The sequence below is a fragment of the Notamacropus eugenii genome, chromosome 6 (assembly GCF_028372415.1).
Source record: "Notamacropus eugenii isolate mMacEug1 chromosome 6, mMacEug1.pri_v2, whole genome shotgun sequence".
In the NCBI taxonomy this organism is placed as follows: Eukaryota; Metazoa; Chordata; class Mammalia; order Diprotodontia; family Macropodidae; genus Notamacropus; species Notamacropus eugenii.
In genome coordinates, this window is record NC_092877.1 from 305,603,598 (window position 1) to 305,626,243 (window position 22,646).

At 37.2% G+C, this 22,646-nt stretch overlaps 1 protein-coding gene and 1 pseudogene across 7 annotated transcripts in view; one reads left to right on the forward strand and one right to left on the reverse strand.

Annotated features, from left to right (window-relative positions):
- PIKFYVE (phosphoinositide kinase, FYVE-type zinc finger containing) overlaps window positions 1-18,822 on the forward strand; it is a 118,556-nt gene extending 99,734 nt beyond the window's left edge. For 6 of the 7 annotated variants that reach the window (XM_072617426.1, XM_072617429.1, XM_072617427.1 and 3 more), the window contains 5 exons: window positions 788-891; window positions 1,919-2,047; window positions 4,365-4,626; window positions 4,855-4,929; window positions 5,844-9,802. In XM_072617426.1, the coding sequence (XP_072473527.1) occupies window positions 788-891; window positions 1,919-2,047; window positions 4,365-4,626; window positions 4,855-4,929; window positions 5,844-5,959 (686 nt within the window). In that variant the 3' untranslated portion in view covers window positions 5,960-9,802. Of the gene's footprint in view, window positions 1-787; window positions 892-1,918; window positions 2,048-4,364; window positions 4,627-4,854; window positions 4,930-5,843; window positions 9,803-18,697 lie in introns of those variants that run through there. The other variant, XM_072617428.1, reaches the window with a different exon arrangement.
- On the reverse strand, window positions 3,380-4,084 carry LOC140510887 (14-3-3 protein theta pseudogene; annotated as a pseudogene).
- Window positions 18,823-22,646: the final 3,824 nt, after the last annotated feature.

Here is a 22,646-nt window from a genome sequence, read left to right on the forward strand (position 1 = left end):
ATGAGAGATGTTGGGTAGGTAGAATGGAAGAGTCCTGGCATCTGATTGACTATAGGAGCAAAGGGATGGGGAGAAACAGATATCACTGCATATATGAATCTGGGTGAGGGGAAGATAGTGCCTTTCAGCTTAATAGGAAAGCTTTTGAAGGTTTTAGGGGAGAACGTGCATAAATGTATGTGTTTTTATATCTTACAGTTATGAAATATGAAGGGGAAGAATTACATATATGTTTGCTTCAGTTATCTCATTTTTTTGCCATAGAACAATATGATACATGGATATTCATGTAAACATTTATACATTGTTCAGATTAGACAGCTGACATAATGAAAGTAGACATATTCTGCATTTTTGAAGTGGTTAAGTACCTTTAAGATTTAAGCACTGTCTATACAGAGATAAATTCACAGCAAACCGTTTTAGAGAACACCTCGAATTATTTACCTAATTAGATTACCTAGTGTGTTTATTTTCTGAAGTACAGGAAAGTTATAGATAAATGTAGGTATTGCATGTGTTCGCACACAGTCTTATATGTTCACATAGGATCCATGATTTCATCAGGATGAGACTCCTCTTACCTCTGGGTCACAACCTTCTTCATGCTTAAGATGGTTCCAAGTTGCTGGGTTCAAAGAGCCATCATCTAGTATCTGACTTTCTTTTGATGGAGACACGTGCGCACACATGCACATGCACATGCGCACATGCACACGTGCACACACACACACCACCCCCCAGTGAGAGAGAGATTTTGTGAACATATGAAATTGAAACTTTTCAGATGACAGATTCATTTTGAAGCAGATGCCGCGCCTGGAGGTCCAGTCTTTCCTTGACTTTGCGCCGCACTACTTCACTTATATTACTAATGCTGTACAACAGAAGGTAGGAACAAAATGGACTTCTTTTATATGTACTGAATTTCTCTATACTTCCCCCTCTCCCCCAGTGTCTTGAACCTTGAATTAAAAGGGACAGATTTCCAGAAGAGACAGCTCTGGATATCATGTACTTGGAATGGAAAGATCTGAATTTTGTCCTTGGACTTGTTGTGTTCAGATCCTGGCTTCACCACTAATAGCGTGACACAGGATAGAGCCCTTTACCTCTGGGCTTTGAGTTCTCACCTGTAAAATGGGAGTAATAATTTTTCTGCACTTTTCTTCAGAGGGTGGTTATGAGGATCAAATGAGGTAGTCCTGATTTCAGGCCACCCTGGCCACCATCTTGTCATCTTCCCTGCTTCCTTGGGGTGTAGCAGTCTACTCTCCTAGACCTAGATTCCACCTCCTAGAATGTATGATTTTGGGAACAGGCATGATTTTGCTTTTTGTGTTTGTATCTCCTGAGTAGTGCTTGGTGTGTAACAAGTGCTTAATAAATAAGTTTCACTCATTCACAGTGTTTTACAAAAGAAAATGTTGTAAACGCTCAAAAATTATATAAAACATCAACAGCTCTTTCTTATTAAGTATTTGAATCTTTGATCTCATTGATATGGGTATTCCCTCCATCAGTGCAGATTGAAACTGAGCCATGCTTTCTCATCCTTTGTGATTCCATGTTCTTCCTTATATCCTTAATGTGCTGGAGGCCTTATTATATAGGATGTTTTATCATTGTTGAAGTACTAATGAAGCACTTGGACTATCTATCTGTTATCTTTTTTAAAAACATCATTCATGCCTTGAGAAATCTATCAAAGTATTCAAACTGGTTAAAATTGCTGTATAGAAAGAACCTACTGTTTTATTGTTGTTACAGTAATTCAAATATGTAGTTCACATAATGCAATTATCAAGCTGTCCAACTTGTCAGTAACAGTTGAGCATATTTCAGGTGCTATTAAGATACTATACATATACTCTTATAATTTTCACATGTTGTCTTTGAATGATTCTGTCTTGATTAGAGACCCACAGCATTGGCTAAAATTCTTGGGGTTTACCGAATTGGTTATAAGAACTCTCAGAATAACACTGAGAAGAAACTGGATCTCTTGGTCATGGAAAATCTCTTCTATGGAAGAAAGATGGCCCAGGTGAGGTATTCTGGATCATATAGAACAACCTATTTTGTACCTTTCTGCAGATACCTAAATGTAGTAAGTTATAATCAACTTTTTATGTGAAGAGTGGTCCACTAACAAGACTGCTGGTCAGTTTCACTCTCAATAGTTCTTTATGACAGTTTGATAGAGAAATTTTTGACCTGCTGAACCCCTGAGGAAATTATAGTAATATGGTAGGATTGCTACAATGTAATAATATAATTCATGCCAGTAAATTGATCACATGTTTTAGGTGTCTGCACAGTTGCTTAGTGCTAAATATATGGATATGTTTCTCTGACTTACTGAATGACTTCTTTTAGGGGATGGATGGGACTAGATCTATGATTATGTTACTTTGCTGTTACATAGAGCATAGCATTTTCACAAGGCTCTTTTGGGACTGCAATCAGTGATTAGCAACACACAATAGTAATCCAAACTTTCTAAGTAATGGTCACTGAACAGATGTGACTCCTTCTCATGTGTGCACAAATCTGCATGGAAAAGTACTAAAAATGTTAGACCTGGACTCGTGTATTTCCAGTGGTTTCCCCCAGTCTAGTGTATTAAGAAATGACATGCACTTTAATTTGCCAAACAGCAACATTTGTATTCTGGTAGTTACATGCTACTTCTATTACATAGTAAAGTGGACACCAGAACTACAGAGGCAGGAGTGTGAATGAATTTTTATTGAGACAGGGAATTTGTCAAATGAAACAGCAGCAACTGAAGAGTAAGAAAACTTTGTGCTATCACAGAACTTATTTTACAGTAGGCATATTTCAGTTTTTGATCCCTAACTCTAAAATGCCAAACTTGTTTCCATTTGACCCAATACTTCCAAGATTTCTTCTTAAAAGGAACATATAAGAGCATGTGAAAGTTGTTTGGTGAAAGGAAAACACTGAAAAGTAAGATGGGAATATGGAAGAGGGTTAGGTGGCAAGGAAGCTATGTAAAACACTTGTTGTATTGAACTGTATTTTCATATCTTCACTGTAATACAAAACACAGCCACTTGCAGAACTGGTTCAGATTTTTAAATACCAGATACACTTTAGTCCTCTGCATGAGTGTTCAGAAGTTACTTATGTTTATAGGAAATGAAGCTATTAATACTTTTCTACAGCAGTAACCGCATACCAGGAAGGCCAGGACAAACACAAATCAAGGAATGGAGTTTTCCCAAAGCTGCAGTGTGAAAAGACTATAAATGATTGATTTCCGTACACATGGAGGGATTCTCTTTGCTATAGGAAATCCAAGTGGAGCTATAAGGAATTGATATGTGTAAAAAGGTTTGAGAGAAAGGGAGATGACACCCTGTATGAATTTTAATTTTCTGCACCTTCTGCAGCATCACATTCTTTTCCTGCCGTGCCTGATGTCCATAATGTTAGGTTGAATCTAAGCAACTGCATGATAAGGGTACTGTCTTTGTAGGAGTCTTCATTCAGTATATCAAGTTCTGTAGTAGCCTCATCAAAAGCCATTTTAGCCAATGTGCCGGCAAGCTCTGGGTTGTAAAGGATCTCAGAGTAAAATACAGAAAAGTTAAGAGCTAGTCCCAGGTGAATTGGAATATGTAAGTTGCATCTCTTTCTTGCTGGTATCAAAGGCTTCTTGATGAGCTCCTTGGGAATTATCTGTTGTTTTTTTTGGTCATTGCCACATGCTACTTTTTGCAAGGTACTGGAAGTAGTCTCCCTTCATTTTCAGACAGAAGATCTTGCTCTCTGGATTAGTCGCATTGGCTATTAAAAACTTATCCAACAATTCCAGGACGGTGGTACAAATGGATCTTAGTTCACACTCTGCTTTCTCCCAGTAGTCCTTGAACAGCTGCTGCTTCTTGTCAGTTGTGTCAGTTTTCTGCTCAATACTAGAAATGACCCTCCAGGATGACCTTCACCCCCCGACTGTGTTCTTGTAGGCCACCGAGAGCAGGTTGTGCTTTTCATTGGAGAGCTTGGCCCCTTGCTCTGCCAGTTTGACCTTCTGGATCATCTTGGTTTTCTCCATTGTGGGCAGGTTTTGGATGTGTGCAGGGGCAGAAGGAGAAGCAGCACTGAGGGTGGGGGCAGGGGAGAATCAACCCAGGTCAGGAGGAGTCCTCAAAAACCTTCACCTTCACCACCTCTGATTGCTCCTACTTTGATCCGCTTTACGCTTTGGCGAAGGAGCCTCCCCATCTCTGCCCCCTACATTTTTCATGACATCACTTGACAGTTGCTACAAGATATGATTAAAAAATCAACTTCATAGTGTGTTAGTGAACTAGAACTCTTCTTTTTTTAATTAGGTTTTTGATCTGAAGGGCTCTCTTAGGAACCGAAATGTGAAAACAGACACCGGGAAAGAGAGCTGTGATGTTGTTCTGCTGGATGAAAATCTCTTAAAGATGGTTCGAGATAATCCTCTGTACATCCGTTCTCATTGCAAAGCTGTGCTGAGAGCCTCTATCCATAGCGACTCCCATTTTCTCTCTAGTCACCTTATTATAGACTATTCTTTACTGGTGGGACGAGATGATACCAGTAATGAGCTGGTAGTTGGAATCATTGGTAAGTAAATACATGAAATTTGCTTTTATTAAGAAGATACAAATTGAAATGAAATACTATAGATTATTGCTGAACCCTGGTGATAATATCTTGTTGAGTTTTCCCCCTAAAGTTTCTTCCCTTCAGTCTTTCATTTTTTCATCAAAACTGTTGAATATGAAAACTCACAATTTTAATTTGATGCATTTCTAAATTCCACTTTATTGTTACCTCTTTTTCTTTTGACAGATTATATTAGAACATTTACATGGGACAAAAAGCTTGAAATGGTGGTGAAATCTTCTGGGATTTTAGGAGGCCAAGGTGCTTGAACATTTCTTTGTCCTCATTTGGTCACTTTTCCTGTACTCCCCGAGTCAGAGACTGGTATTCCTCAGCCCTTAGCACAGTGCCCACACACCGTTACAGTTATTTCCCACAATGCTAAGACCTTATACCCATCTCTAAAAATTCATGAAAGTGAATGGCTCAGCCCCCACTCCTCCCATTCCCAGGTTTACTAAACGTATGCCCATTTTTGTTATTGCTTCTTCTTGAAAGTTCAAGAGAATGCTCCTTCCTGTAGACAAGATGCCACTGAATACTTCTGTCTGGTTAGGCCGCCCGGCCAGTGTGTGTGCTTAGCTTTTGGATTTCCAATAAGACTTCCTATTTATGCCTCTTTCAAGAAATGTAAAGTGATTTTATGTATGATTTGGGAGGGATGGTAATAATAATAACCAGAATTTTTGTGCAATGCCTTTAAGGTTTATAAAATGCTGTATACATGTTTTCATTTTATCCTTATGACAGACTTGTGAGGCAGGTGCTTTTATTTTTCCCATTTTACAGATGAGGAAACTGAGGCTAAGAGAAATTATGTATCTTGGCCCAGAGTCATATAGCGTGTGTCTTCCTGAATTTGAACTTGAGTCTTCCTGAATTCAGTGTGGATTTGTCTACTATACCATCTAATAAAATACAACTTAGTTGACTGGTTACTTTAGGTCAGAATAAAGTGAACCGCACTGTTATTCTCTTGAATAATAAAGTCATGATGACAGAAAATGTAGCAACACATTAGAAATACCTAAATGCCAGTTAGAGAACTGTGCTTTTCTGGTATATTGGGACAAGTTATGTATTAGAAAGAACATTATCTGTTCCAATAACCTGCTTGTCAGTTAATGGTTTAGTTCTCTAATTTCCCCTCCCCTCCTCTTTCTCTTTTTAATCAGGTAAGATGCCAACGGTAGTCTCTCCAGAGTTGTATAGGACTAGATTTTGTGAAGCAATGGACAAGTATTTCCTAATGGTGCCTGACCACTGGACAGGGCTGGGTCTCAATTGCTGAGACGAAGGCCGTGTTTTGCGGTGAGCTAGAGAGAAGTGGGAACAGAAGAAGAAGGTCCAAAAGAAGCTCCAGGCTTTTCCTGTCCTTCATACTCACCACTGTATGCAAAGGCCTCTTATTTCAGTACTTGTAGAGGCCAAATGTACCCGAAATGTAAAATCTGCATCTTAATCTGCACTTTTTTTCTGATACAAGTGAGTTAACTGTGCGCTGTCAGAAAACGTTGGAAGATGCCTCCCTCTTCTTCATTTGAATTGAAGGAGAGACATATCAAAGGGCTAAAGGTGAAATGTACAGTTATGGGCCAGTGTATAAGAGGATGGGGATAATGAACCATAAGAGCTGAATGGTGACCAACATAATGCTGTCCTCATCTTTTGAAAACATTTTTGTTGAGTTCTTATTTTGCGTTTTTGATACACAGCCTAATATCAGCTATCCTCAGAATTTTAAAATAGGTATACATTTGCCTAGTGGTTGGGTGAGGATTCGTTTTTGTTTTATGTAGTCTTCCATGAATGGCCAGTTAAACAATAGGTCCATATGATGTATTACCATAGCATAAAGATTTGACAGAAGGTGGTTTCTGTTTTTCCTGAAGACTTGTATTACTTGTATATCCCTGTAACTTTTCCCTACTTATTTATGATGGTTTACAGAATTAGTCCTCAGGCTTCTATAAGTGCTGACATTATGAGTGTTTTAATTGAATGACGAATGCAGCAATCACCATAAATCATTTTGCAGCCCTAACTTTTTTTCTTTGCATAAAGATTTTTTTGCAGTTTAATGTATTTTAACTATATCTTGTTTCTATGTCCTTACTATTTAATCTCTCCTTTTCCCCCAACATGTTCAAAAAAGTCAATCAAGGCTAGCAAAGCTAAGGAAGTCTCTGATCACTTATTAAATCTTGAATAGTGTTCTTACCTTACCCTTCCAAAGCTATCTGATTCGCCAAGTGAAGAAGGCAGTCCAGTGTTTGTTTTATGAAGATGAATCAACTCAAATTTCTTCCAGTGTAAAGGAACCCAGGGTGAATTTGTGGGATTTTCGAATTTCTAGTGGCCTAAAGTGAATCTGCATCTTTCACCTAAGCCAATTTTCTACCTTCTTTCTGTTAGACTAGTTCTTAGTACTCAGAGATATTGGATAAAGTACTACCTCTCAGGTCTGTGTAGTTTCATGGTCCCTTTTTGCTAATTGTTTAATGGTCAATGTGCTTTAAAAAATATGAGATTTTTCTTTTAGGAAATAAGTATCTGATTATCTTAAAGAATATCTTAAAAATAATCCTTTGAAATCATATTGTTGCCCCTGGATTTTTTTCCTACATTATGAGTGGTTGAGCCATGATTATTTCAAGTAGCACATTCCTCAGTATTTATTCAGTATACATTCTTCATGTTGTAAAAATAAAAAAATTGGATATTTTGAAGTTACATATAGCTCAGATATCTGGACACCCGAAGTAACACGTCTTTTGAAAGTTTCTTTTGAAAAATTAAAGGACTAATCTATTAGTACTTATTAGAAACTTGTTTGCTACATACAGTAAGTAAACTTTTTCCAGGGATTTATGAATTGCTATAACATGAAGATAAGCACTTTTTTGTTTTTTACATTTTTTAAAAAAGCTGCCCTTTTGTAGATGTAAACAGGGTTAGTGGTTGTTTTGATAAATGAAGGATTATACAGAGATGAGAAGTGTGGGCATTATTATTCTCATCTTAAATATATAACAAAACAAATAGTAAAACTGTGCTTTGCTTCCTAGAAGGTGGGAGACAGAATCCATGAAGATCATGATATATCTTTACTTTTGTCATTTTGTCATTTGTCATCCAGTAGAAATAGTGCTCTTCATTTTTTAAAATTGATAGAGAGGGTAATAAGTTCAGGCCAAGAATCCCACAGTAAGTTCAGTAAGTTGGGCCCAGTGTCTTGATTCCTAAATATAGACTGAGACTGAATTGCTATTTCAATGCCTTAGTAAATAAATATATAGCCATATTCTAGAATGTGGAGAATGGTAGTGAAGGGATTTTGAGGATGTTGTATAGAAGATGGCTTTTATAGTCTTCTGTCAAATAGTCATGTCTAGTCATTTTCTTCTTCAGTAAGGCTCACTTTCTGTTAAAAAAAAATTCTAATGTTGATATACATCTTCACTTCTATAATTCAGTTCGACAAGCACTTAACCCTGTTAATAGGCTCAGAAAAGATAGGTTTTGAAGCAAAATAAAGCTTTGAACTGCTCCTTATTTCTCCTGTTAGGGTATTGAGGGTTATATGCTCAGACTGCTTTTTCCTATCTTTGAATTTACTAGAATGCTTTAACTTGTTTTTCCCCCTCTAAAATCAAAGATGGCCTTTTTTCAATACCATATGCAGTTGCTGTAACACTGTATGGATATGGTTGGATACATAATGCCTTCCCTTTTTTGCGCATAACAGAAAAATCCCTGAATGCCATTTTAAAAGGACTGCTGTCTAATAGAACTTGGTAGAAGCTTATAAGATTATGGTTTGTTTTGCTTTTCAAGATAAATCTTGAAACAACATAAACACTTGCCTTCAAGGAATGACATTTACCTTTAAAACCAGCTTCACAGCTGAGAGCAGGAAATATAAAGTAACTTTAATTAAGTCACAGAACAAATTTGCCTCAGAATTAAAATTTAAGCCTTTTGCTTTAAATAAATAAACCATAATTATTTGGGTGGGTTTTTTGTTGTTGTTGTTATTTTTGCTACTTGTAACAAATTTTTCACATATAATAACTGGAAAATGAATGTCTAAAAGTGACTGACCTCTTTTCTCGTATTTCCTGTCATTGACTTGAAAATATTAATACTTAAAAGTTAGGGACCAGAAAGAAATTTTTATGTTTTTGTTCTTAGAATAAGAACTTTATGAAAGATGAATGGATAATTGATGAATGCAAGTAAGCTCTTTGTATGTAACTTTACAGGAATCTTTTAAATAACTATCAAACTGCATAGTTTTTACTGGTATCAAAGACTAATGAAAGTACTTTGCCAAGTAATATCTGTGGGTAAAGATAATAAATGGCACCATCATTTAAGAGAAAAAGAACTTTCTCAGGCACTTGTGAACATTTGAGTACTTTCAACTGATAAATGTATAAGAACTATTACCATGACAGAAAAGAGCCTATTAATTATGTCCTTGACACAGGAATGGATTTTTTCCCTTATTTTTAATACCTTAGGTAGCAGAGCTACACCAGCTTTTGTTGTTTCAGTCAGAAGCTTGTCTTTGATCGTGCTCCCATTTGAAGCTTGACTTGTTTAAAACTGATTAACAAGGAAGGATGTCTGTACCCATAAGGAATTGTGCTTTTAGATCCTGGTGAAGGAACCAAAAAGAGAGCGGAAAAAAGTACTGTTATCCTGACTGGGGAAACAAATGTGGGTATTGTTAACAGAGCTGTTGTGGATCATGCATTATTGTCAAGTGCGATGTCTTTTTTCTTTTTAAGAAGGGTGCATTGTATTATAGGAAAATCAATTACAATCATGGGCAGTGTTTTACAAAACACTGCTTTTATCAGTTTTGTGTAAATGTAAGATGAATTTTTGACATTGTTCATTTTAACTAGGAAAATTACTTGTGTTGTATATCACAATAACTTTTAATTAAAGGAGATCCAGCTAACTGTTGAAAGCCCTTGATGTATTATATTGTATATATTTTTATTCTGCTTTGGTTCTAGCTGTTTTATATGATTGACATGCTATTTAAGTGTTATTTCCCATGACTTTGGAAAATTGTACTGTATTATAAATAAGAGTTCCAATAAATTAAGATTTTATTTCATTTGGTTTGCTTCTTGAGCCATTTCCTAAGGGGCACCTGCTGGGTTGTTGTATGCTCCATCTTCTGTAATCTAGTCCCCAACCATTCGCTACTTTAGGATGCAAGGATTTATGATTCAGTAGGTGCAGCTCCCATTTTGGTGCAACCATGAGTTTAAAATGGACCAGTGACTTTTGCAGGCTTTGGCCTTCAGCCCAAGCACAGTTGCAGCCTCACTTTTTTGCATCGACCCAGGTTGGTTGTAACACCCCACAGGGTGCGGTGTGTCCCAGGGAAGGTCCACCCCACCTAGTGGGCTCTGTGGTAGGACCAGCTGCCCTGAATGGGCAGGGAAGGGTTGCTGCTGGTGTGACCTTGGTATGACCTCTAGGTCTCCTCATCTTCAGCGGCATGCCAGCAGGTGGGACCTTGTGGGTGGAATGTCACCCAAACCTTGCTGCCCATGTGGCTCATGGTTCAGAGGGACTAGTGGCCAGCTATCCCCCATCACCCCCAAAGTTATAGAGCAGAGCTAGGGCTAGTGGCAAGGGAAGTAAGGGGCCTCTGAGAGTGCCCTGGACCTTCCCACTACAAAGGCATCCATGGGTTATGATACTGCCTTACCTCTAAATGCCACACGAGGAAGGGCTAAGTCAAGTCAGGAGGACATGATACATTTTATTCAAAATAACAGATTTTATAAGATATCCAACATTAACTTAGAACCACACATGGCTTACAAATACAAGTATATAAAAACTACAGAAATGTAGAAAAACCATTGGTGAGAGGCTTGTTGTTCAAGGTTAGGTTGTTCTATAAGGTTAGGCTAAGTAAATAAAATAGAAATTACCACTCAGATTAGTGATTAGTATAATCACTAGATTAAATTACAGATCAGACATGAGAAAGAAACATGGGGTTAATTGAACTGATTGATGCATTGTGAAATAAACAGAATCAGGAAAAAATATATGAAATCACTACAGTGATGTAAGTGAAAATTTAAAAAGTCAGTTGAATTCTACAGTAAGTAATCCTGGTGTAAGATAACTGATGGCAAACACATCTTCTCCCTAGGGAGATATGGAATGGAAATATCTGCTGTTGGAGGCATTGTCTTGTCACATTTGAATAAATGTATTTATTTGTTAAAAGGAAAGGACTGGTATAAAAAGAATAAGCAACTCTCCTCCCTTCTAAGTCCCAACATGTAGAAAAGCTATAGTGTGGAGTGTGGTGGAAGGGTGGTTAAAGAGAGCTCTCTAGAAGACAGCAATTCTGTAATAACTACAATTAAGACAGAAAAAAGAATGGAACAGTAACAAGAACTCCCAGCTAATAAGAGGATGAACTATGGAGTAAAATCAGAGCTCTTAAAGAAAAAGTTGAAAGGAGAATTGATGGTGTATAATAAAAAAATGGGACATTAAAAAAAAAGTAGTAGGCACCCAAAAAAGAAAGGAGAACTACTTAAAAATGGGGAAATGCAACAAGAAAAAAATAAGTGCGAAATTAAAAGACTTCCAAAGTAAGAGAACTTGCCATTTCTGCAAGCCACTGTAGCCTAACTCAATGACAGAGCTTGGTGAAGAAGTCTAAAGAATCATCTGTTGGCTCCCTGAACACATGGAACAAAAACTCTGAAATTATTTTTTTAGGCATGCATGAAAGAGAATTAGCAAGAAGCATTGGAACTTGATGGCAAAAGCAGCTTAAGGAATAATACCTAGATTTTATATATTGCCTCCTATGTACCAGGCACTGTACACAAGTTTACAGATATGTCATTTGATCCAACAACCCAGCAAAGTAGATGCTCCACAGGATGCCAGTGGAGAAGAAACCTATATTTAACTCTCCCAGAAATGTAGATGAGTTCCAGATGTTCCAGGTTAAAGAAATGAAATCTTGCAAACAGAGATAATGAACCAAAGTACTTCTTTGTGACTTATCTAGGATGATTACTCATAATGGAGTGTAGAATGTAAAAGGAAATGTCTTGCACCTAAAGATAACTTATCCTGCTGAGCTGACCAGAAATGTATTGGTGGGAGGGGAAGGAAAAAGGGGGTGAAGGTGAGAAGTGGACTTTTAATAGAATTAATGACTCCCAAGCATTTCTTTAGATAAAACCAAAGTTGAACAGATTAAACAAAATTCAAATGGGTCATAAAGTGGTGAGATACACACCTTAAGTGTTGCAATAGTCCCCCAACGAAGGTAGAAGGGACTATAAGTAAAGGAAGACGATCTAGCCTCTCTTATTGGTCCTCTATCAATGCCCTGTGGGAAACAGGAATGAAATAAGTTCAAAAGGGATAGATGGATTCAGTGAGCTTACAGTTCTATTCAAGTATAATAAAAAGGGTTGTACATGGGATTAAAAAAAACAGAGCAAATACAGAATGACTAGAAACCATTTCATATGAAAAAAAATGGGTATTTTGGTAGACTTCTAGCTCATCATCTGTCAGTCTTGTAATAGGGCAGCCTAAAAAACTAATAGATGTGTAGTTCCCTAACTGAAGAGCTGAAAAGTTGCATTGTAGTCATCCCATGTATGGAGTATTATGTCAGGTTTGGGGTACCATATTTTAGGAAATAGGGTAACTGTGGTGTGTCCATAGAAAGATGCCAAGATGAGGGTCTTGTCTAGCTCTAGAGGTTAGAACTGGTGCCAATAGGTTCAAGTCACAGGGAAGCAGATCTTTGATCCTTGTAAGGACAAGATTTTCTAACAATTAGAGCTGTCAAAAAATGGAACAAGCTGCTTTGAGAAGAGGTAGTGTGCTCTCCAACACCAAAGATCTTCAAGTGAAGGCTATATATAAACACTTAAAAGGGAAGAATTCATCCTTAGGTATTGGGAACAAGAAAATTTTGTTCCAAATGAATTCTAAGGTTACTTACAACCTAAATGATTATGATCTTCAGAGATTCCAGAGTTGTCATGTGGAAGAGAAGCTACATTTCTTGGCTCCAGATAGAATTAGGATCATTGAGTAGAAGTCATAGTTAGGCCAATTGAAAAATGATTGTTAAATCTACTGCTTTACTTTGCTGATGTGGGTAATCCCCAAATGGCACAGATCACATAGAAAATCTATTCAATGTACTGGAGGCTGTCTTCAAGCCTTTTGATATTTTGTGAGTACTAATGTCTAAGTCTAGCTTTTCATCTGTTAATCCATAACTATGCTGTCTTTTTTATGTCATGCATACTTTTAGTAATCTTCTATGTTATTTCCTGAATGGAACTTTACATCCTACTTAAATTGACCAAATTCCCTTTCTAGTCATCCTCAATGTTAATATTTTGGAGATTATATCAATTTATGACTTACGGCCATATAATATTGTTAAGAGAATATTAAAATGGAGGGCTTTGGTGTGAGGGAGCAGCTTGTGATTATGGAAAGTGTTACATGACTTCCAAAATATGATCTAGATTTTTCTTCTCCTATTTAATTAGATGCCCAGATCATTATATATTTATAGTGCTTATCTAAAACATAATGCTGATAGATTAACTCAATGGGCAGATCTAATTGCATATAATGATTTGGATCATACCCATTCTTCACCTCTTGGTTTTTTTCTCTGTGGGTTGTAACCCTGATTTCTAGTAAGTGGTTATGGATTTGCTTCAGGAAGCTTTGCAGTATTTTTAGGTTTGCAATGGGCATAATATTATCTGGAAACAGGAGCATGAAGTAGAACAAATTCACCAATACTGGTCTATTTTTGTGATTGATGGCAGTGGCTATACCACATTTGGGCTCAACATCTTATGTTCTTCCAGTTTCATTTATGAATGCCATACCTTTCAAGTTGAAAGGATCTTAGAGGTCATCTACTTCAACCCCTTAGTTTAATGGATAAAGGATTGATTTCAGGTGTTTTACTACGTGTGACCCTTGCCAAGTCACTTTGCCTCTGTGTGTATCAGTTTCCTCATCTGTAAAGAAAAAGAGAATAATAACAACATCTACCTCCCAGGGTTGTTACAAGAATCAAGAATGGGATATTTGTACAGCACATAGCATATAACATGGGCTATATAAATATTAGCTATTATTATTAATGAGAGCTAGCTATGGTTTTAGGTGTATGGAATCTCAGAGTACCTTGACTCTAGGATCTTTCCTTGACCTTATTCTGTTTAATAATTATTATCAGTGATTTAGATGATTTATCCATGCCATGCTTCCCAAATTTGTAGAAAAGCAAAGCTGAGGGGCATAAGCCAAACAGTGGATGACAGAGCCAAGACTCAAGGGTCTCAACAAGCTAAAGTCAAATAATACATGATTTAACAGGGAGAGGCAAAGTTCTACACTGTAAAATGGTGATGATAACTGGATTGTTGTGAGAATCAAGTGAGATAATATTTGCAAATTTGACACATAGTAGGTACTATTTAATGCTTATTCCCCCCCTTCCTTTCCTCTTGTTCAGATCCCAACTGGAGTACTTTGTTCAACCATGTGTCCCTGTTAGGGCAATCAGGGTGGCACCAGAACTGGGGACCATGTCATGAGTAATGGTGTAAGGAACTCTACATCTTTAGCCTGGAGACAAGGCTTGATATTTATGTATGGAGATGGTGGTAGGTCATGGTGGGAACAAGATGGAGAAAGACCAAAGGGTGGAAGAAGCAGAAAGTGAGATTTAAGATTGATGTATGAGCAAAAACAAAGCTTCTCACAGTGAGAGTAAGAAATTTTAAAACATAGAATGGGCTATTTGGGAGGGAATTGCTTTGTCTTCAAAGGCATTTCTCAGAGGTTAAATGACCATTTCATCATCATCATCATCAACCATTACTTGTATTTATACAGGGCTTGAAGGTGGTCAGATCTTCCTATGAAGTACTTTTCATGTGTTCTCTCATTTGATCTTCATAACCCTGTGAGGTAGACACTATTATGATCATCCCCTTTTTACCAATGAGAAAACTGAGGCTATGAAGGGATTAAGTGACTCGCCCAGGATCACACACCTAATAAATGTCTGAGGTCAGATTTGAACTCAGTGTCTAATCCCTTAACCCATTTGAGGGTTAGTGTCCTCATCTTTAAATTTAGGAGATTAAAATCTGAACTACCTACCTCACTGAGTGGTTGTAGGGGAAGCACTTCGTAAGATTTAAAGTGCTATGTAAACGTAAACTTTTATTAGCGTGGCGCCGTTGTTGACTCCCAAGGTTCCTGTTCTTACTTCATTTCTGCATTAAGCTCCCCAAGGGAGATGTTGAATTAGGGGACCTGGAATATCCCCTTCTCATTCTCAGACACTGATTCTTCATTACTAGATAAAGCCTCAACTCCCTCAGCTTTACCTTACATGCCAATTGATATTTGTTATGACCCGCATACTATGCACATCATAATTTTATGAATCCAATGCTTAGCTTTCTTAAAATCACTTATATGTTGCTTTCACTGTGCAATGGAAAAAAATATTTAAAAGTATGCAAAACAAAGGCAAATAAAAAACCAGTTAATGGGCTATAACTCAGTAATTCCAACTACATCTGGAAACATCTCAGTATATACAGAAATGGTATTGCCTTTCCTTTTCCATTGGTCAAATGTGCCTATAAATCATTTGAATCTTTGCTATTAAATAAAAAGCACATTGATAGTAAATGTACAAAAGAAATGAATAATTCAGAGGAAAAGCTTTTAGTGTATTATTACCATCCTATGAGAATAATAGAGACTATAGTTCATTTTGGTGCATGGTTCATATGCCACTAATTCAGAATTACTGATAGCTTGGTAAAGCCTTACCCATCACATGAAGAGTTTGTTAAACAAATTAAGTGTAAACAAGGTTTCTGCAAGAATGATGACTGTTATTTTGGAGACCTGGACATTTGGAAATATGTGCAAATATTTTAGAACCTATGTACACTATCACAGAGTCTACAAATTAGAAGAGACCAGAGACCATCTAGTCAAGCTTGTGTTTGATATCACTGACAACTCCTAGAGAGTAGAATACATAGAGTGCTGGAGTTGGAGTCAGAGAGACCTGAGTTCTTATTGTGACAGCCATTTGGAAGATGATTCCAAGACAGCAATGACTGGAAGCAGTGAGATCAATTAGAACTCTATTAAGGTAGTCTTAAGTGACAGGTACCTAACTTCTGAACTAGTGTGGTGACTTTGTTAGTAAAGAGAAGGAGGAACCAAAAGTTTCATGAATATAGAATGAACAAGTCTTGGTGACTGATTGGATATGGTGGGTAGAAGGAAGAAGAGTCAAGGGTGACGTTGAGGTTGTGAGCCTGGTAGAGTAGAAGGTTTCCAACACTTACCACACTGCCTGGCTCATACTAAATAGTTAATAAATGCTTGTGGACTTGATTAGGAGGGAAGATAATGAACTCTGCTTGGACATATTAAATTTGAGATGCCTATAGGACATCAAGTTTGAAATGTCCATGAAGCAGTTAGAGATGCAGAAATGGACTTCAAGAGATTAGGATTGGGTGTGTGGTTTGGGAAATTATCTGCTCTATTTCCGTCAAGATGGCATCATCATTCTTGTAGTCAACCTATTTCACAAATCTTAGCATCATCCTTGACTCTTCACTCACTTCCCATGGCCAATCAGTTGTCCAAAGCTATCTTTTCTATTTCTACAGCATCAAGGTTCGGTGCCTTTGTTTTGCTTGGAAGTACTGGGATTCAAACAGATAGATCTAAATAGGCTAGAATGGTAAGTGGAAGCTTTACAGGATGACATTTAATTATGATAAATGTAAAGTCATATAACTGAATTAAAAATATCCACTGCACAAACGTAGGATGGAAGATGCGGGGCTAGAAGACAATTCATGTGAAGAGATCTTGGTAATTTGGTGAAAAGAAAGAAAACAAGCATTTATATAGCACCTACTATGTTCCAGGCACTGTGCTAGGTGCTTTACAAATATCTCATTTGATCCTCACAACAACCATGGGGGGTATAGTTGAGGAAACTGAGGCAGAGGTTAAGTGACTTGCCCAGGGTCATCCAGATAATAAATGTCAGAAGCCTGATTTGAACTCAGGTCTTCCTGACTCAGAGTCTAAAGTTCTATCTACTGCACCACCTACCTCAATTTGAGTCTTCAGTAGGCTATGTCAGCCAGGAAAGACTACATAATGGCAACACATGCCCACATCAGGAAATATGATAGTCCTATAGAGCTCCTATGTTAGCTTTCTAATGCTAATCATCACATTTCAGGAAGGACATTTGATAAGAAAACAAGGGCACTTAAAACCATTTCATATTATGTCTAGCTGAAGAAATTGGGTATATTTAGTCCAGACAACAGAAGATTTAGGCAAGACATAATGACCACCTTCAAGCATTTGAAAAGTTGTTCTGTTGAAGGAGAAAGTGACTGGACATCTTAGGCTCAGCCCCAGGGAAAAAACTAAGAATGAAGGACTGAATTTGCATAGAGGAAGACTGTTGCCTGATGCAAGGAATGACTTACTAACAATTAGAGCTACCCAAAAGTAATGGGCTGTATCAGAATCCCCTCTCCCAATGGAAGCTTGGAGAGCCATTTGTTGGAGAGGTCATAGCAAGAATTTCTGCCTAGGTATGGCTTGGATTAGATGTCTTTTGAGTGTTCTTCTAGCACTGAGATTCTTGTAGAGTTTGGAAGGCCAAAGAGGATGGAAAGAGGAAGGATTGCCTCTTTTTTTTTTTTTTTTTGCCATGTCTTCACGTTGATTTAGGCCCTAATTTTGTCATTTGGCACAGTATAATCTGTTAGTATAAGACAAAAGGGTCCCCAAGGTGGGAGATCCAGAGATGAAAGAGTTGAGCCTTCCAGGGTATGGCCTCTGGTTTTTTAGCTAGGAGGATGATGTCTAGGGATAAAAATCAATTAAACTAGGCTGAATTTCAGCACTTAATTTAACTATTCAAATGAACTAGTCAGTTCTAGGAGAGATATCTTTCACCAGGCTGAGGTTTTAAGCCGTTTTCCTTCATTTAGACCTACCATACTTCCTTGGGATAGATTTTAGTGGAGAATTCTGAAATTTAAAAACTGAAAATGGGCAGATACTGGTGAAAACCAAACCAGAGAGTGGCACCCTAATATTTCTTTAAAATAATTGGTAGCTCTCCCACAAAGTCCTGTTCCCTCTGCCTGTCACAGCATGTGGCCCTGATACTTGAATATCAGATACTTATTCTAAGGACAGTGTCCTTAAAATTCTAAGGACAGTGATTGCTTGTGAAATACTGAGATATTAAAAGTTGCTAACTTCTCTTTGTATGTAGATTTCCCAAACAATTTAAAACTTCAGAGATACAATGATAAGTTTGCACAATGAGAACACAAAGACTCTCATGAATAAGGCAGAAATGTGAGGTTAGGTTAAAGCCAAGTATTTTGGGGTTTCCAAACAAATAACTAATTGATTCTGACTTGTGTAAACAGAGAAATCTCTATGGAATTCTTCAAATCTTTTCCATATCCTGACTCTTTGCCTTCGCACTGATTGTGCCTTATGCCTTCAATAACATGCCTCCCTCCTCACCTCTACCTACTACCATCCCTGGCTTCTTTCAAGATTCATCTCAAAGCCTCCCTTCTGCAAGAAGCTTTCCCCAGTGTTCCATCCTCCCTTTCAGCGAATTCTCCCAGATTACCTTCCATTGACACTTATATGTGTACCTAGATCTTTTCATATTCTCTCCCCCATTAGAAGGTGAGCTTTCTGTAGGCAGAGAACCTGTTTTTGCTTTTTTTTCTTTTGTATTCCAGCACTTCACACAATGCTTGGAATATAGTGAACACTTAAATGAATACTTGTCAACCGACCCCCAAAACATTAAAATAGTTTACTGTCTATTTCTTCATAATTTCAGCTATTCATTTAAACTCTTTTCCAGACAAGATTCTGATAACAAATCTCCATTGAGACTTTGCAGTGTCATGACTACTGCTGTCTCCAGAGAATTAGCGTTTGGATGTTCGTGATAGGAGCTATCCAGGCATCTTCGACCGACTAAGTGGCCTTTCCTATTGAGGATAGCTACGGTTTCTGCAAAAACACAAATAAAACATTTCCAAAACCTTGGGTGGAGTATTTTTAGTTATAGGAGAGAAGTTGAGGATGACAGGAGACGCTTCCTGCTTTAATTCGTGAGTACTGACTTTTTGTCTCAAGCTACTGAATGAGAGGAAAGAAATGAAAGCGCTAAGGGAATGGAAGAATTTTCTCTTGAATATAACCATTCTGGATTTTGCTATGTACTATACAAGAAATTCATATATATATACATATATATGTAGGTAGATATAAAGACATGTATACATACCTATATAGACATACACACATATACATATATACACATATGTACATATACATATACACATTATATATCTATGTATATATCCATATCTATAGATATAAAACCACTTCACAGGATTCATTATTTGCATTAATCAGGATCTGGCTGTATTTTAAACCAAGGTTTTTATTTGAGACCGTGTGGAAGGAAAAAAGAAAAAGGAGTAAAGGAAGATAGAATTATTTCATGAAGAGACCAGGAAATAAAGCCACCCAGGAAACAAGCTGTCTGGACTTGTAATCTTGCATCAAGATTTGCCACTGTAGGGCAAAATCAGGAAAACATCGTACAGCAGCAACATTGTGTGATGATTAACTAGACTTACTCTTTTCTCAGTAATGCAATGATCCAAGACAACTCCAAAAGACTAGAGGTGGAAAGTGCTATCCATGTCCAGAAAAAGAACTCTAGAATCTGAATGCAGATCGAAGCATTCTATTCTCACTCTTTTCTTTCTCATGATTTCCCACTTTTGTTCTGATTCTTCTTGCACAACATGACCAGTGTGGATATATATTTAACATGATTGTACATGTATAACCTAAAAAAAAAAAAAAATTCCACTGTAGAGGTGCTGAGTTCCCTGTCTTCTGGGTGAGAATTTTCTCCTTGTATTGAAAGATTAAGAAGTCTGTCTGGGCCATATTTAAACCCAATTTAAAAACCAAGAACGAGATCATCACTTTTGGCTTGAAATACCTGAGAAAGCTTTGTTAATAGACTAAGTACCGATTTACCTAGTGAATGGAGTAAGACAGACTTGGAGGGTCCTTTCAGAGGGTTCTCCTATCTATGTCTCCAATCCTAACTTTTCATTTATATTCCAGCTTCCAAATATACAGAAGATGACTGTTTTAGATAACCTGAAATCATCTCAAACTCATCATGTCTTCTTACCCACGTCTCACTGAGCTCCTCTTCTTCACTAACTCATTTCTATCAGGGATTCCATTATTCCTCCAATTTTTTACTTTTCTCTCTGTATCCAATTTCTAAATAAATTTTCTAATTTGCTTTTTGGCATGTCTATCAGATTTTCTCCTTCTTCAGCCTTTCTGCTAATGATGCCCTATTCAAAGTCCTTTTTGGGCTTACTGAATATAGTGTAACAGCTCCTTAAACTTCTTGCTTCTCACATATTGAAGGCTTCTTAAGGGCGGAAACTTTTGTCCCTTTTGTCTTTGTATGACCAGCATCTAGCACTGTCCCTGACAAATAATGGACTTTTAATACATACTTGTTAGTTGAATGACTGATTTCAAATCCTATGGCACAAGGCTACCAGATTAATGTTCCTTAAACACTGTTTTTGTCATGTCCATCAGTTCTCTTGCTCAGAAACCAGCAGGGGCATCCTATTGCCTAGTGAATTCATCATAGACTCTTCTACTTGGCTTTCATAGGCTTTCAGTCTGGATGAGCCTGCCCTACCCATCCAATATCATTTCCCACTATTCTGAAAAATACTACCCATCTGACTTAACTCTTCTCCACATACCTCTGTGCCTTTGCTTCTATTGTTATCCCTGGTTGGAATGCCTACACAAATCCTACCCATTTTTCCAAGGCCTAAATCAAGTCTCACCTCTTATAGGATCATAGATTTATTATCAGAAGGAACAACCTGGGTCATTTAGTCCAGGTCTACTTTTTTTTAACAGATTAGAAAACGGAGGCCCAGAGAAGTGAAATGATTTGCCCAAGGTTGCACAGTCAGTGTCAGAGGTTGGATTCAAATCCAAATCTCAGGTGTGAGCATTTCCACTGGATCATGCTTCCATGAATCTTTCTTTGACATGCCTAGCCCACACTGATATCTTTCTTCATTTAATTCCTACTGTACTTTCTGTTAGTACCACACAACTTTCCAATTATATTCCAGTGGGTCTATTTATTTATGTTCCAGTGGATCTTGATTTCAACAATTTCATCACCCCAAAAAGGAAAATGATAAATGTTGGATAAGATGGAAAAATGGAACACTAATACATTGTTAGTGGAGTTGTGAACAGATCCAACCATTCTGGAGAACAATTTGGAACTATGCCCAAACAATGCTATAAAACTGTGCACACCCTTTGATCTAGCAATACCACTGCTAGATCTGTATCCCAAAGAGATCATAAGAAAGAGCAAAAAACCCACAAGTACAAAAATATTTATAGCAATTCTTTTTGTGGTGGCAAAGAATTAGAAACTGAGCGGATGCCCATCAATAGGAGAATGTCTACACAAGTTGTGGTGTATGAATGTAGTGCAATACTATTATTCTATAAAAAATGATGAGCAGGAAAATTTCAGAAAAACCTGGAAAGACTTACATGGACTGATGCTGAGTGAAGTGAGCAGAACCAGGAGAACATTGCACACAGTAACAGCAATATGGTGTGATGATCAGCTTTGATAGACTTAGATCTTCTCAGCAATACAAGGATCTAAAACAATTGCAAAAGATTCATGATAGAAAATGCTATCCACATCCAGAGAAAGAGCTATGGAGTCAGAATGCAGATCAAAGCATACTATTTTCTTTTTCTTTCTCATGGTTTTTCCTTTTTTATGATTATTCTTTCACAACATGATTAATGTAGAAATATGTTTAATATTATTGTACACATATAGCCTTTGTCAGATGACTTGCTGTCTTGGGGAGGAAGGAAAAGAGGGAGAAACAATTTGGAACTCAAAATCTTATAAAAGCGAGTGTTGAAAATTATCTTTATATGTAATTGGAAAAAATAAAATACTGTTAAAAACCAATTCTGTCATCCCATCCAGTGATGCAGTTTGAAACCCACATATGTCTTCTGTGGGACTTCTGTCCACATTCTCCTCCAAGTTGACATCAGGGGATAACCTGACACACTAGAGGTCTTTCTTGCAATCTCAAAACATAGTGAGAATGGTAATCTATTATGCAGACTTTTCATTGGTTATCCCTTGCTCTTACCACACCATTGACTCAGTTTTTTTGACTGTACATTTTTTTTTTTGATGATATCCTTTATGGTGCTTCTTCTTTGTAATGCATCATAGTATCCTTAGAGTTGCCATGAGCTTCTCTGTAGCCTTTTGATGGGTCCTCAACTTTAATTCTGAGGCCATAGTGTTCTGTGACTTCTAGTTACCTGGCATCTCTGGAAGAACATCATTGTTAAAAAGATGGACTTTTATTTTAGGAATAAGTTTATCAAGGTCATCAAAGGCATTTTGCAATATCCTGAAAGCAACTCTGTTCAGTTTTGAGCACAGCTCATTTCCCTTCTGCAGCGTCTGTCACAGAAATATCTACTGATGGGTAAATTAATGGATTTGAACAGTTTCATTTGGGTTGGTTTTGTCTTTTCAAATGGGCTGCAAGCTTTCTGAAGGCAGGGAATCTCATCTTTACTTTTAAAATATTCTTTCCATTCTTATGTATGGAAAGAGCTTTAGAATTGAAGTCTAGTTATAGCCTTTACTCTGCCATTAATATCTATAAAATGGA